At 41.6% G+C, this 15,562-nt stretch overlaps 1 protein-coding gene across 1 annotated transcript in view; it reads left to right on the forward strand.

Annotated features, from left to right (window-relative positions):
• Nucleotides 1–4,146, forward strand: part of INO80C (INO80 complex subunit C) — a 29,955-nt gene extending 25,809 nt beyond the window's left edge. Inside the window, exon 5 of the mRNA XM_058830913.1 lies at nt 3,444–4,146. Within this exon, the coding sequence (XP_058686896.1) occupies nt 3,444–3,575 (132 nt within the window). The 3' untranslated portion in view covers nt 3,576–4,146. The remainder of the gene's footprint in view (nt 1–3,443) is intronic.
• Nucleotides 4,147–15,562: the final 11,416 nt, after the last annotated feature.

Below are 15,562 nucleotides of genomic sequence, written 5' to 3' on the forward strand. Positions count from 1 at the left end.
TAGGTATTAGTAACAGCGTGTCTTTTAACTTTTCACCTTCAAATACCAGTGATTTGTTTTGCAGAAGCCTGTGCATTTCTTACAGTTGAAGTGAATGGGAATGTTGTATTTTGGAGTAAAAAAATGCTTAAGTAATGGTTACACTAGTAGCTACAATAGTGAAAACTCTGTAGTGTCAAAGAGCCTTGCAGAGAATTTCTGTGTCACTTCTCCCTGTTTGATGTTTCTCACCCATAGGGCACTAGCTCACCTTCAAAGGTTTGGTATCACCTCCTGGAGATGCCCTTAAAAGTGCATGTTTGTTGTGCAGATGCAGGTTAGCATACCACATTGCATTCTGTGCACTGAATTAGGCAAAAAGTCCTCATTAGGACAGAAGATGGGTGAGCACTTGACTAAGGGCTGCTTTATAGTGGATATTTAGTGTAAAGTACCAAAGAATAGCTGTAGGATCAGCTGTAATCCTGCACATCCTAGCATTTGATCTTGACTTGGTAGCATATGTTTTCTTAGACTTTATTTTTTAAGTAACACGTTTAAATAAGGAACCTAGTAAGTGGCATGTGCCCAGCCTGTGCCTCTGAATGTGGTTTGAATAGGGAGTGAGTTGCGCAGATAAAGACTGGTAACCCTTTGTTTTCAAAAACAACTTCATTTTCAAAAAGCAACTTCAACCTCATAGATTAATTGGCAGACAGCAAATGGAAGAGACTGCTCACAAGCCCAGGAAAGATAATTCCCTGCAGCCAGGCAGAATCCTGCCCCATCTCCAAGGAACCAGATAATGCTTTCCAACACTAACCTTTGATGTATTTCAAAACTAATCAGTCATTGCACCTATAGTGAGCTGATGATGATGCAGGGTATAGATGGGAGTGGAGACCACATCCCTACGAGCTATGTGTCAGTTAAACCTTAGGAAATCTCTCAGTTCTCAGCTTTTCTTTACCAGCACCTCTTTTCCATCAGTGATTTTTGTACTATAACTACTCTAGCTTAGTGTAGGTGTTCCCTATACAAACCCATTCAGCGCTGCTTTTGTTTTCTTTTCTTCTCTTTCCACTTTTTTTTTCTTAATTTTCCATCCTCTAATTGCATTGTGAGTCAAGTTTCCTGTTTTACCTGGCCTGCAAGGTTTCTCCAGACGATGATAAAATTAACACATTTAAAAAAAACCCTTTTTATTAAAATAGCTGAGACAACGTGTCCTTTAAATTGCTAGGCTAGAAATGTTTCATAAGAAGCACTAAATATGCTTTCAAGATCATTTCCTAGTAGGAGGATATGTGGGACAATAGAATATTGTAAAAATGTAGTATTTGAAAAATGTCCCTGTATTTTCTGTGTAAAATCTAAAAGCATTTGTGTAAGAATATATTTTCTGTGGAAATGCTGGATTCCCCATGGGGGCAAAAAATTCCTCAGTATTACCCATTTAGGGAAGAATTAAATTGTCTACTAGGTACAAAAAGAGAAGTGTATTAAAACATTCTTAATCAGCATACTAGCTCTTATATTAGATGCCACAATTAAATTCTACTGATGCCCTTCTCTTTCTGTGTATAAAACAAATGAAATTAAATTTACCAATGGTCTCAGCAGAGCAGCCAATTTATATTTGTAAGGCAGCCTAGAATTCTAAAGCTATTATCTACTGTATTGACGCTGCAAAATAAACCTGTTATTTCCAAGCCTGCAAGATGAGTATTTAGATATTTTAACATGCAAAACAGAGTAATTAATTGTAAAGCAGATTTAAAAAAACACTCAAACCTTCACATGTTTATAGTTCTCTTCCTTTTCTGAAAATGGATCAGCCCTGTTTCTATAGAAACAGATTGAGACACCTAGTTTATTGTATTTTAAGAGCATGTGTCCATGGCCTTTGACTTAGTTTTTAAACATGACAGAGTTTTTTCTTTGCAAATTCATCTTAATTTAATATTCTAATCTCTAATTAATGCTGGAGTATTGGTAAAGTTGGTTTTCAGGCCGAAGTCATGGCATGAATAGCTGGTTACCATACATTAATGTTTGCCCAATACGTAATATCAGAACAGTGAAGAGCTGCCATAAAACTTTTAACCTAGATCAGTGCAAAATACAAATTGCAGATATTGCTTGGTTACTGTATTGCAGAATCATGCACATTTGAAAAGCAGTCTAATTGCCTAGCTTTTTCTTACATGAGGCCAGATGTAAAGAGTGAAATAAAAGTAAATTTATACCTGCTGTAATCATGAAGTTACCAGCAGGGATAAATTTATTCCTGATGTTCTGACTTTGCCATTTGTTTAAAGCTTAATTGATGGCTTGAACTGTTAGCTGACTACATTTAATTAACCTGGCAGCATTTCTTTGTAAAGAAAATCAAGCTACAAATAACACTAAATTTTCTAAGTCATATCAGACTAAATGATTGGCTGGATTGTTACCATGGTCAACAGGTGCTTTCCAACATAAAAATGTAGAGAGCTCTGCCCTATAACCGTACGGCATGGGGGACTACTCCAGCTCTTCCTGGCCTTTCCTGTTTTTAGTACCAATGTCTTGAGGGATCTCAGCTACCTGTGCCTTGCAGACCGCCACCATCTCGTGCTAAAGAAAGGCACAGAAGACACTTTTGGAGCCTTGGCAGGCACTTGGTAATCCAGTGCCGAAGAGGCAGAGATTGTCCTGGAGGCTGAGTGTGGAGAGGCAATGCTCTGATGCCTGTCTTCTTCCAGTGCAGCCTCCTGGCCTACCCCTGAGCTCAGCTGAGCTCCAGGTTTCTGTAGCAACAAGGAAGGGAAGAGGATAGAAGGAAACTGGCACCGCTCCCAGGCACTCAGGGTCCAAATATAGCAGAGGATACAAGCGTAGCCCAGGGTGAGCTGGCCAGGCTGCTATCCTGAAAGCAGGCATCTGGAGCAAACTGCAACACTGGGTTCAAATCTCTTATCAGTTCAGTCACAGAACCATAAGCTGAGACTCCCTAGCTTTAACAACCACTTTAAAGTAAATTAAAAGCTAAGTTGTGTGCAGCAGAGAAAGGCAGTCCAAAGCTATCAGAGCACCCATAATTCAGGCTCTTTGTGGGTAATTTATTGGCAGCAGCCTCACTCTTTGGAGAGCTGCCTTGAGAGAGACTGCACAAGGCACAGAGTTGCTAGGGTGAGTTTAGAGAGTTGAGGAATTTCTTTTGCGCTGTGTTTTATAGGAAACTTACTTCAGCCCTCTGTTAAGTTTAATGCATTTCTAATCTGATTTTATAGGGGTCTGTAAACTTCTCATAAGTTCTTCAATGAGGAGAAAGAAAAAAAGACTTGTGGCCACATGGTAGAACAGCAGTGTTGTTACTAGGAAGAGAAACTCACTGGTAGTCCTGTAATTAGGAGAATTCTTTTGCTATTATGGTCAGAAATTTTATTTTCTTCCTATCTCTACCATTGTTTCTTTTTCAGGCAAATTACACAGATCCACAGAGCAAGCTAAGATTTAGTACTATTGAAGAATTTGCCTATATTCGGATGCTCCCTTCAGATGTGGTTACAGGATACCTGGCTCTAAGGAAAGCAACAAGTATTGTTTCCTGAACAGACTAAATATTCCTGTATATTGCTTGTGAACAGTGCTGATTTGGAGTATCATGATGGAGACTGACTGTGGGACTGAGATTGTTTAAAACTATCCATGGATTTTTACATCTGGAAGTAGTTGATGATACATGCATTTGAAGAACATACGGATTTAGTTTTCATAAATGCTGATATTTGTTAGTTTTCCAATTTGTTAACAATTTTGTTTGGTGAACAGAATAACTTAGACCTTAAGGATATGTATCTATACTATAATGTCTCATTTATATTAATTTCTGTAAAGGTGGGATTTCATCTCCACCTTATATATTTTATGTACTACCCTGGCTCAGAAGAAGCTGTCATTTGAATTAAGGAAAAGGCAACAGGCTATCCAAATGTCTAAACCTGCCTTACCAGATGTGCTTGCCACTTGGCTATGAAGTTTGTCCCATCTGTAAAATGAAGCTAAAATTTCCAGCAAGTGCTGCCGTTGCGATGACTTTTCAGGGTTCTGTGGCACTGTGAAAATGAAGATACAAATGTTTGTATTGAATTAACTGCCAACATAAATAAAGTTGGTCTCAAACCTGCTTGTAAAATACATTGCCTGTTACATGTTCATCAGTGAACATGTGTAACAGGATCCAGTCAAATCACCGTGTAACTCTTAATCATGACACTTTGCAGTTTTTGAGTGCTTCATTTCACAACCTGACTATTCTTCTACTTTCCTAGTGATTACAGTATTTGTACTAATTAGTATGAAGAATGTACTAATTTCCCAGTCTTTTAAAAAAGATGCTAAAAAGCAGGAGTTCTTCTCTCCATTGGCATTCTGACATCTAGATGGCCTTCAGCAAGGCAAGACCTTCAACGTTAGAACACTGAAATTAGCACCATGAGACACCAAAAGAATACTTGAGAGCAAGTTTTGTCATGCTTTAGAAGAAGGAGACTGAAAGAGAGTTTGGACTCTTGCTGGAGGGATGGCCGACAGGCACATGCCAACATGCCAGCATAAGAATGACCATGACTTCCTGAAACTAAGTCTAGGGGCAAAGGGGCAGAGGGTTTTCTGCCCATTCTTTCTTTATGTCCTCTTTCTTATGACAAGCTAATGTCTTCCCATTTCTGAGTCTTTGTTCCAGCCTTAAGCTCTTGCTAGGTTGTAATCAGGACTCCCAAGTTCAGGCTCAGCTGTTCCTAGCCCCCAGTCACACAACCTTCACTCCCACACTCCATCAACAGTCCTGTTGTGGTGGCACTAGAATTGGCTGCTACACAAGTTACCACTTGCTGTGGGAATGCTCTTTTCCCGTGTGCAAAACTGCCAAGTGGAACCCTTGTGGCATAGTTTGTTAGTCTTGGACTCTGCGGGTCACTGGGGAGGTGAGGTATTGATCAGGAGACAGCATTCCTGACTCAGCAAGCTCTACCATGGACATCAGGATCTTATGCAAGGCATACTCTTCTCTTTGCCTACACAAGCAGTGGTGACTATTCAGTGTCTAAGCTGTGTTTTGAATGCATATTTCTATAGACATAATAATAATAATTAAGATAATTTTTTTCTGACTGAAAGAAAAAATGTGCAGAGTATTATTAATGCTAGTTTAATTTTTACTCCAAAACAGGAAAAACAATAATGGGATGCATTGTTTAATGAAAGTTGGTGGGACTCATTCCTCAGTTTTTGTGATCTAATATTGCCAAAAACAAATTCTAGAAGTCTTTGGCATGCTTACAATAGATCCTTCAAAGCCCTAGATATCTGATAATGCTACAACAGTACAAAAAAGAATAAGACAGGATATCTCTCGGCATGCCAGCAAAGCATCCAAGCCACATTCTCTTTGCACTGAGTTTTATAATGGATATTTTTAACTTATATTACATACTGAACATATGTTTATAAGATAAGCTTAACACTGATACGAAAAGAAAACACATAGAACTGCTGTAAGATCATTTTTGTTTTAAATAAGCAGACAACAGCTCAGAAAATTGATTTTACAAGCTTGTTCTCTCCCACAAATATTTTTAACATTCTTTGGGAATGACTGTGTAGGAGCTCAGGCTCCTCCACTGTCAGAAGTGTTCATGCACTCCTGCACTCTATATAAAGATGTTGCTTCTCAGCTAATTTCTCTTGTGCAGCGTTTATCCATTGTTTTCAAAATCTAAATGTCTCACAGAATAGATCAGGATCAGAAATGCAAATACAGCTTAAATTTGGCAAAAACATTAGTGACTCTTCTTTCAGTGCTCTGTATCCATATGATGGCTACGAGATTCCCTTTTTCTCGCTTCCATGTTTTTTCCCTTGTTGGCCTTTTGTTCGTAGTCAGTAGTACCTCCCTTTTACTGATAAGGTTGTGCAGTGGTCAAGCCAAGAGTGATGAATCAGCCACCAGCACCATTCAGCATTACATCAATCAACAACAGTTTACTATGTGGAACAATCTAACCAGGTTTCATTTAGCAGGAAGATGAGGGCAGAACAGATCTAGTGGCCAACATGTGCGATGGCATTCAGCCCTGCTGGGTTCCTTTTCAAAACAGCACATGAACCTGCTGCTCTTATCAGTGCCTTCTATGAGAGAACTGAGCAGTACCTCCCTTGCTTTACTTAAGAGAAAATATGGATGAGTGAAAAGCTTATCTGTGCCACAGAGAAGTTTTAAAATGTTTTATTGACAGGTTTAGAAGGAGTGAAAATTGAGAAGTACATTTGTATGTAAAAGTACTTACAGGATATTACCTAGATAAACATACATAAGTTGAATTTAAATTGAAAAGAGGAGAAAAGAAAAGCTTTTGAAAAGAGAAGCAGCAATGGATACCATTTCAGACATGGAGAGAATGTGTTTTGGCTAATAGCAGTGCCATATCTCAAAAGCAGAAAGCCAGCAGTCAGGATGAGGAATAATCTGTTAGAGTACAACCATTACTGTATGGGAAGTATCACCTGAGTGCCTTACTTCACAGAGACCATGGATGGCTTCAGCCTCACACACATTTGCTTTGGGATGTTCCCCAGCATCCTCTTATAGGGCTTTCAGCACACACCAGTTGCTAAGTGCCCACAGAAATCCCACTGACATTAATGAGAAATGAGCTTGTCCAGCAGCTCTCAAGGTGCAGTCCAACTGGCAAAGCTTTAACCTCAGTTTTTTTGGCAGGTGGAAAGCGTGTTTTCCATGCCTCATTTGCCCTATCCCAGAAGCCAAGCTTCTGTTTTCCTGTGCAGTTTCCTGCCCAACACACGCCACTGGTCCAGTAAGCACTGGAGATGGGCAATTGTCTCCAGCCTACTGTGGGATTTTCTGTTTTTGTTTAAGCCTGCAGTAGCTTTGGGTGGATCTGCTTGCCCCCAAAGGCCAGGATAAAGCAGGCAACAGTTGCCTCAGGGCAGCAGAACCACTGTAGATGAACTGCCTGGTGTGGCCTAAGCCCTGGTGCTGCAAGGGCGCTGTGCTGAGCTGGGGCAGGGGCTGGGCCACATGGGGTCAGGGACTGTAGAGACAGCTGCTCCCAAGGAAAGGGATCTGCTGGGAGCCAAGAGGAATGAAGCAATCAACAGCCACAGCTGCCGTCTCTACACTCTTTAAAGGAAGGGAAAACAGGGTGCTGGAGCTCCAGGACTCTTCCCTTGATTATTCACTGCTGTTTCAAATAGCAGGTGTGTGCCCATGGAAACTTCCTTCCCCAGCCCTTCCCTCTGCTGCATCTGAGGTAGGAATGACCTTGGCCCCACATCCTAGAAAGCTGCAAAATTCAATTGAGGGAGGCCTTGGGCCAGCTCATTTTGGAGCCCCTCCATTTCAATGTCCTGTATTTCTTGGCTTTCTCCCATCACAGTGTTCTAGATCCGTATGGAATTGCAATATATGGGCTTCTGTGGAGGGCAGGAGTAGCAGTCATAGTCAAGGAGATGTGCCTTAATCTCCTTTGACACAGAAAAATGAAAGTAAGCAAAGGGGAGGGCTTTTTATTGGTGCAAAATATCAAAGTAAAAATTATCCAGTATAAGAAAAAGGTTTTTCTAAGTCGACCCTGTTGAGAAAAGCTTGAAAAGCCTGATTACAATCATTTTCCTGAAGGGCTAAGTAATTTTTAATTCATGAAACAATAATTTATAACTACAAAACTAACCAATGGATTTTAAGGTCTCTTATAATATCTAACAATGTGTGTGGCTTACATTCTCAAATAGCACATAGTTTTTCTTCCTGAATCACTTCAAGAAAGGAGAGTTTCACAGACTTGATGTCATGTTTCAGGAGGAAAACCCTGACTTAGTGCTCTTTTAAACAAGAGTCAGGTGGTATCTATATTGTTACTGAACATTCAGTCACACTATGATGGTCATACCACTAATATTACAAGTCACAGGAATTCCTTCATAATTCATAATTCTCATTTTTTAGTAGGTGTTCCCCAATGAAAGACCACTTTGTCTGTTGGCAAGTGGATGGGTGGAACATGATAAAATAATACATCTTCAGGCAAGAAAAACATTTTAAGTCCATTTGGTATCTGTAAGTATTGCTTGACTTGTTTTTTTATTACCTGAGAAGCTTAAGAAACCCAGTATTTTCAGGTGATTACACTACAGTAAATCACAGCCTACAGACAGCAATAGCACTAAGCTCTTGAGAGAGGTAATAACAACAACTAACAAGCACTGTTTAAACTAATGTAGTAGTTTAGTAGTGCCTGTGTAATTGCACATGGTTTATGACTTATGAGGTCACTTGTACAGACCATTGCTGTCTCCTGATGCTGTAGTGTAAAATCAATAATCTTGACACAAAAGCATAGAACTAGTGGACTAGACAGTAAGCTGGGGGTGGCTGTGGTTAGTGTTTACCAGTGTGTTCTCCTCTGAGCAAGAGCTTCCCTCAGGTATTGCATGCTGACTGCTGTGGCTCTGCTACTTGACTCCAGCACACCCAGCATGGCATCACAGAAAACTCATCTGGCTCGTGGACTGCCTGAGGCCTTCCCCAGTGTCCCTCATCTGGGATGTAAAAACTACTCATCTCTCAAGTAAAGAAATAATTTACAAGTCACAGCTCATGTGAATAGTGTCCCTTTCCTCAGCAAGTCTTGAATCTAAAGCACAGTTTATGGTAGAGAATAGGTGCCCCTTGTGTGGATACTTCTGTTTCAGTGCAGATCATACACAAGCAAGTTCTCAGCATCAAGTTTTGGAATTTCTCAAGACAGCTGCCTACATGTGCATGGGAAGAAAGTGTTTCCTGCCTCGTCATATTGAAATAAATGGGGTGTGTGTGCATTCAGTGCCGCGGCATTGAGCTGATAAATGTACAGCAATAAACCCTTGTGAGCAGAGAGGCAGGCCTGGTCTGCTTGGCTGATACCCTGGTGTGTGTTGGACACTGAGCAAGCAAGGGTAATAGGGAGTTTTTGAATTTTTGCTGTGATCCCACTTGTATCCTGGGGGACAGCAGCTTCTCTTGATGCTCTTCTCCCAGGAGAAAGAAACGCCTTTAAAAGGACATCATAAACACACGTACATTGCCTACATATTGTGTGTCTAGCCACTAGTTCCATGACATGAAGACAATGCAAAGGGGACAGAATTAAGGATGTTTTAATAAACTGTCTGTGGGCCCAAATCTTGTTCTTTCAACAAAGGCAGTATGGGATCTGATAATAAGCTTAATAAAGAAGAATCTCAAGAATTACAGGAAGAGCTGGACATAGACTAAGGTGGAGGGACTGGAAGTAGAACTGTAGAAGCAATTGCCCTGACAATATATAATGCCCTGACAGTATATTTTCTCTTCTATGTTGAAGAGAAATAATTTATAAAACACTGTGTTGTGATCCATAATCCTCTGAAGTAATACATACAGCATTAAGGTGGCCTTAATATTTGAAATAAAGACTATAAATGGAGCTTAAATGGCCACTTCAAACTGTGCCTTTCAAGAAGGTGTATATATGTCATAGCTGGTGATGTGAAGTCAATGGCTGACATCAGTCTCGTGCGCAAGTGGCAGCAGCTAATAGGCACAAACCTCATTCTCCTCCAAATAAAGTAGCTTATGTTACTGAAACTGGTGGTAAAGCACAATCAACCAAACATTTCTGGCCTCTAACAACCAAGAATTTGTTTGTTATGCTTCATCTCTTCTACCAGGCTGTACAAAATCAGAGTGCTAAGAAATAAATGCCAGCAACTCTTTTCCACTGTTATGTGAGGCCTTCCCATGAGCTATGTAAACCGAGAATTACTATCACCGTTTTAGTGAGGTACAAGGTGTTCTGTGTTCATGGGTTTGGCCCATGCCTCCTGAACCCTTGGGAAACAGCACATTGACCCCACTGGGAAACACAGACCTGAAACATATAGGTATAATTTACCTAATAATGAATTGGAAGCCAAATTCTCTGTGAACCTTGAAATGTCCTTCTGAAGCATCACACTGGGACATAGAGTGCAAATGCCATTCTTCCTTTACATTTCCTGTATACAATGCCACTGGGACACACAGACCTCTCCAGAGCCTTTAAGCAGTAGCTGTCACCCCAAGGCCTGTTTATATATTTCATAAAATGTAGGCACAAGCCACTGCGATGATTCCTGGCAGAAGCAGTGGAATCCTGCTCTTCCACCTTCCACACACGTGCCTTGCTCACTGCACTTAACAGATTCTTGATTAGTCCCTCCAGCTCTATGAACCAGGATTGCACTCGCTGCAAAACAGTTATACACAACCCTGGAAGTTCATGTGTGCCCCAGAGAATGGAAGAGCTTCTTTGAATCTGTTAGCTGAAAGAAGAGACTGAGCCTGTACGAGAGGACCAGGCTGGGTGCAGGGAAGCATCCTTACCCTGGGTGGCAGGATAAGGAGAACAGGAACTGCAGCAGCTGCAGCAGTATCCCTGCTGTACTTCAAACAAAGGCAGTAGCCTACAACAGCCTTTTTTGCTGATGCAATCTGGAAGAGCTGCGTCTGCTGCTGGGGGACAGACCTGGCACTGAGCTGCTCAGTTCTGCTAAGGATGACATGCCTCTGGGCATGCTCAAAGACAAGAGCTTCAGATAGTGTGGTAACCACCCAGGATCCAGTCAGCAGCTGTGTGAGGATAAGGAATGCAGGTTTGGGCATAGGCTGTCTAAACTCCAGCCCAGATTCTATTGGGGATTGCAACTTTCTGAAGATTTGGGAAGAAGTCTTAAAAATTCAGTGGATTTTAGACTCAGCATCTTTATCATCTGACCAATTCACACAACACACACTTCTTGTGACCAGAGGGCACCAGGTATTGCTCCCAGCACTGGATCTGAAGTGGTGAAATATGAGCATTAGAGGAGTAAAGAGGTCAGGCAGGGGTCCTCTTATCGTTCTCACAGAACTTCTTTGCCTGTGAGGCCATTATCTTCATGATCTGTGCTGCACTACCTTCTACATCCAGCTTTTGCCAGTTTGACATGGATAAGACATGGAAAAGGTTAAAAATCCTGTCCTACAACATACAGTTCTAAGGAGGTCTCAAAAGACAACCAGAATCCAGCAGTAAGAAATGTCCTAAAAGTACTCCTTTGCACCTCCGTATTGCTATAGGTGGCAAAGTTTTGGTAAGAGGAGGGCTGCAGGCATGGCAGCTGTTGGAAGGAGTTCAGGGGCTGTTAGGACTCATAAGAATTAGATGCAGTTCCCTGAACCCCTACAAATGAATGTTTGAAGTAACAGCTGGCTTTTTGGGTCATACAGAAAGAGAGGCTTTCTTTTGTCCTAAATAGCATCTATGAGTTTGATCAAGTAAGTACTAATTATATCTGAGCCATGAAGTAATAATCTCCAAGGCATAGTTAGTAACAGCACCTTCCCTGGGAGATGTGATTCCCTCTATCTCTCACTTCCCCTCCCTGCTCCAACAAACCCAATAAGTACCCAACCAAAACCCTTCAAAAACCACCACAACTCTGTGATGTTCACCTTAAGAATGTGAACTGAAAAATACATGACCAATTTAATAAAAGGAAGTGGTTTATACAGAATTACTAGAATTTACCTGCAGATTTGCAGAAATTGCTTTCTGAAAAGAGAAAAGAGCCATTAGAAGAAGAAAACTCCCAAGTGAAAACCAAGAAGAAAAACTGAAACCACAAGAGGAAAGCTAATGGGCTATGTTGCCAAAAAGGACAGACTTCTACAGAGGATAAACAATATGCCAGGGTGGGCCAAAGCCAGAAGCTTCACCTGAAAGTAAAAAATGGCCTGCCATGGGACCAGCCAGCTGTCCTAATACAGGACAAGTGTGGAGGGAGGCCAGTTGTCTGAAAGGCTTCCTCCTAGGAGGTCTGTGCCCTAAGATAAAAAAAAACTACTTAGTCATGGTGACTAAGCTGTGGACCCCTTCCTGCTTTGGGACCCCATGTTATCTTCCTGTAAACTACTGGTCATTTTACCCTGGTCTTAAACCATTGGGCCTTTTCCCAGTTCTCCCCTTCCCTATAAAAACCTTGGCTTTTTCCCAGTTCAGGGGAAGTTGGTCACTGGCCCCCGGTGCCAAAGCCTGCCAATAAAGAACTCTGTGGAATGCTACATGGCCTCCTGTCTCTCATCTGTGTGATGGCTGGGGTAACCCATGAGTGAGCTGAGCTGAGCTGATCACAGAGCTGAAGTCACACCTAAAAGAGCCGATCACTTGAAGCCTCAGACTGTGCTCATAAGGGTTACCCCTGGCTGGAAACTGCCTGAGAGCCCTGGACAGCCGTTCCTTGTGGGATCCCTATCCAGGATAGTCAGTAGCAGTGCGGGGGGTTGGACTGACCCCTGGATCAGCTGCAACAGGCAAACATACTTCAGCAAGTGTATTTTTGCTGCCCAAGGCTTGCAGTTACCACTTGAGACACTTAAACCATCTTAAGTAAATAAAAATAGAGACACATGCACACACTGAAACCCTCCAAACCTCAGTCAAGAAGGCACATGGACATTTACTATGTTCTTTTACTATTCTTGTACTTATTCTGTTCTTTTCCTGCCAACTTGTCTAGATAGGGATATTTGTCACACCACAACTATATCTATAAACCCCAAGTGTAAATGTATGTACAAATCCTGAGTGTAAATATATACATTGTAAAGATTTTGCCAGGCACCTAATAGTGCATGACCACTTCAGGCTTATATCTAGGTAAGGACTTCCATTTGATTCTGCTAAAACTAATTCTCATCTAGCCCAGCCCACATCCGGAGCCGTGCAGCCTGCATATACCAACCTCCAGCCTTGGCCTCAGGCTCCTGTTGGAAGCCGTGCTGGGGATGGCACAGTGAACATAGACACAACAGTGACAGCATTTACTGGGAGATTTAGTTTTCTTTTCTCTGACTTCATGCACATCTTCATACAGAACTCCCCCGAGATGACATTTTTAATGGTGCCTGTTATATAAACAACATGACTGGAAAAAGCATCTGCATGACATAGGGTTGCACCTTATAAATAATTTATTGTACTTAAGCAAAAGCTAGGAGATAAACTTTGATTTTGTTTGCTAATATATAATACCTGAAGTTGCTAAAAAGCCACTAAGAGCTATTCAAGAGACTGTCTATTACAAGAAATCTTGCCAGGACCAGGACACTCAAGCAGTTTATGGCCATCTCAGCTATCTGGGAAAAGGTGAAATGGGTCTAATGTTTTTGAAGTTTTGCGGGGTTTTGAGAAATCCAGACATGTATTTTAATATTTGGAAAATCCTGAGATCAGCAAGACTATCGTCTGCAGATTTAACCACAGCTTGGACCTACCTCTTAGCAAGTCTAAAAGTCTTAAAATTGCTATAAAAACAACAACAAAAATCCCCCACGAAATAACCCAAACGAAGCAAACTAAAAAACTCTAAACAAAACACAATATTTCTTTTTTAATATGCACACATAATAATGGGATTTGTGCTTTATCTTTAAATGACAGAGTAGAATACTGTTATTCTCTTGCTCTCTTCATATGCAAGCTAACTGGAAGTGTCTCAGTGACTGATTTAAATAACTTGCAGCTTTATGCCTTCTTGTCTGCAGTGTGTGAGAGGCGTAAGAGTATCTCAAGGGCTCTGCAAGACTCATGGGCTCACAAAGCTTTCCTCCTGCCCTCTGGATGGTCCTGTCACCCAGCTACCATCACATCTACGTTTAATGATGGGATATTTTTTAAACACGATTTATGTGATTCAATGAAGAGGTGCTGCATGTACACATCAGTGCTTTTTGCTGGCAGGCACAGTTTTCAAAGTTTAACATTTCCTCTTTTGTTACTTGTCCTTCCATATTTGAAATTCAGGAAAAATGGGAACGCAGGCCCAACTCTTCACAATATTTGAGATTTTTAATTGAGTGGGACATTGAAACAACTCTAACACTCTCTGCAGGGACTTTCAACTAAAAACATAACACAATGACTTCCTTTTTGATGTAAGAATCAATCATGTCAAGCACTCAGATTTATGCATCCCTTCATAGGTACTAATCTATGCCACCATAACTGCTTTACACATTTCTAGTATTTACTTTGGCTTCCTACATCCTCTATTAATCAAGTCTTATTTTTCCACGACACAAGCAGCTATCTTGGACTTTTCTAGAAGCTGATATGACACACTCTCCTTTGGAAACTAATAAATCATGGATGCACAGCTAATGCAATAGCTACAGTAGAGTCAGTGCTCGTTAAAAAGTGTTAATAGGTGGTCTGTACTGTGTGATGCAGCAGAGCTGTGGCAGCAATACAACACTGGTCCAAAATGAGATGAAAATCTGAAAATGTTAAAGCCATTTATGGCACTTATCTCCAACAAAGACACTTATTTCAGGTATTTGGAACAAAGAACACAGTGTACTTCACTCTTTTTTCATCTTTCTACTTCTAGTCTGGGAAAATTAACATTATTTTCTTACCACAAACCTCTGGAGATTTCATGGTTTAAGAATGTTTTTCTGAACTCTCACGCTAAAAAGCAATCAAGCAGCTACTGAGCTTTGCAAGAAGGGGGTGGCATCTCTGTTCATAAATCCACCTTAAAACAAGTTATCCTGCAGGGAGCCAGGCTGGGTGAACTGAGGCTAGGCAGAAGCACTGCAAAATCCTTTCCATTCCATCCAGAGTCAGCGTAGCTCACTAAAACAAATATTTCACACACACCATACTGATGATCCTAGATTAAAAGACACGTACACTTCTTCAGTGTGCCTTATCATTATCTAAACCACCAGCTATATGCTGACAAGAAAAGTAGAGAGGCTTGTTGTCCCTCTCTCCTCCCTCTCGGTGCCGGGGAATGCCCAGAAAGCTGGCCTGCTGCCTGCTCTGCTAGCACAGTCCCAGTACAGCAACGCATGATGGAAGTCGCCTAAACTTCAGTGATGGGAAATGTACGTACATTGCTAAGCGGGAGAAAAACAGAAAATGGAAAGAAACCTGTCTGTCATCCAATCTGCAACATATTTCTCTCGAGAAAAGGCGTTTATATATATATATATATATTTATTAGTTTTTTTTTTTCTTCACAGAGGCCAAGTTTTGGTAGTGCAAAGCTTTAGTTTCTGAGAAAGGAACCATAGGTTTGCTGCAGTGCTTCCACTTTCCCTTGGCAGGGATAGTGGAAGGGGGAAGAACTGAGAAAATACCCTTTGAACTTTTCCAGTAGGCTCACGCAGGACTATCTGCCAAACGCACCCCAAGCCAAGCAGCTGGGGAGCCCAGGGGCTGATTTAGTGCGGTAAGACGTCTATCTGAACCTCGCAGAGCACGAGGATGCTGAGCTTGCTATCTGCCAGACCGACAGTTTTCCGGGGAAAAGCCGTCCCTTCCCGCTCCCCCGGCTCGGCTCTGCCATGGGGTGCAGGAGGAGCCCTGTGCACTGCCGAGCCCCCCGCAGCCCGGCCGGGCACAGCGGGATCTCTCGCAGCATCAGCCGCTTTCCGCTCCAGGCGCTGACGCAGCGCTCCATCCCCTGCCGG

This window comes from Poecile atricapillus, chromosome 2, assembly GCF_030490865.1.
Source record: "Poecile atricapillus isolate bPoeAtr1 chromosome 2, bPoeAtr1.hap1, whole genome shotgun sequence".
NCBI lineage: Eukaryota > Metazoa > Chordata > Aves > Passeriformes > Paridae > Poecile > Poecile atricapillus.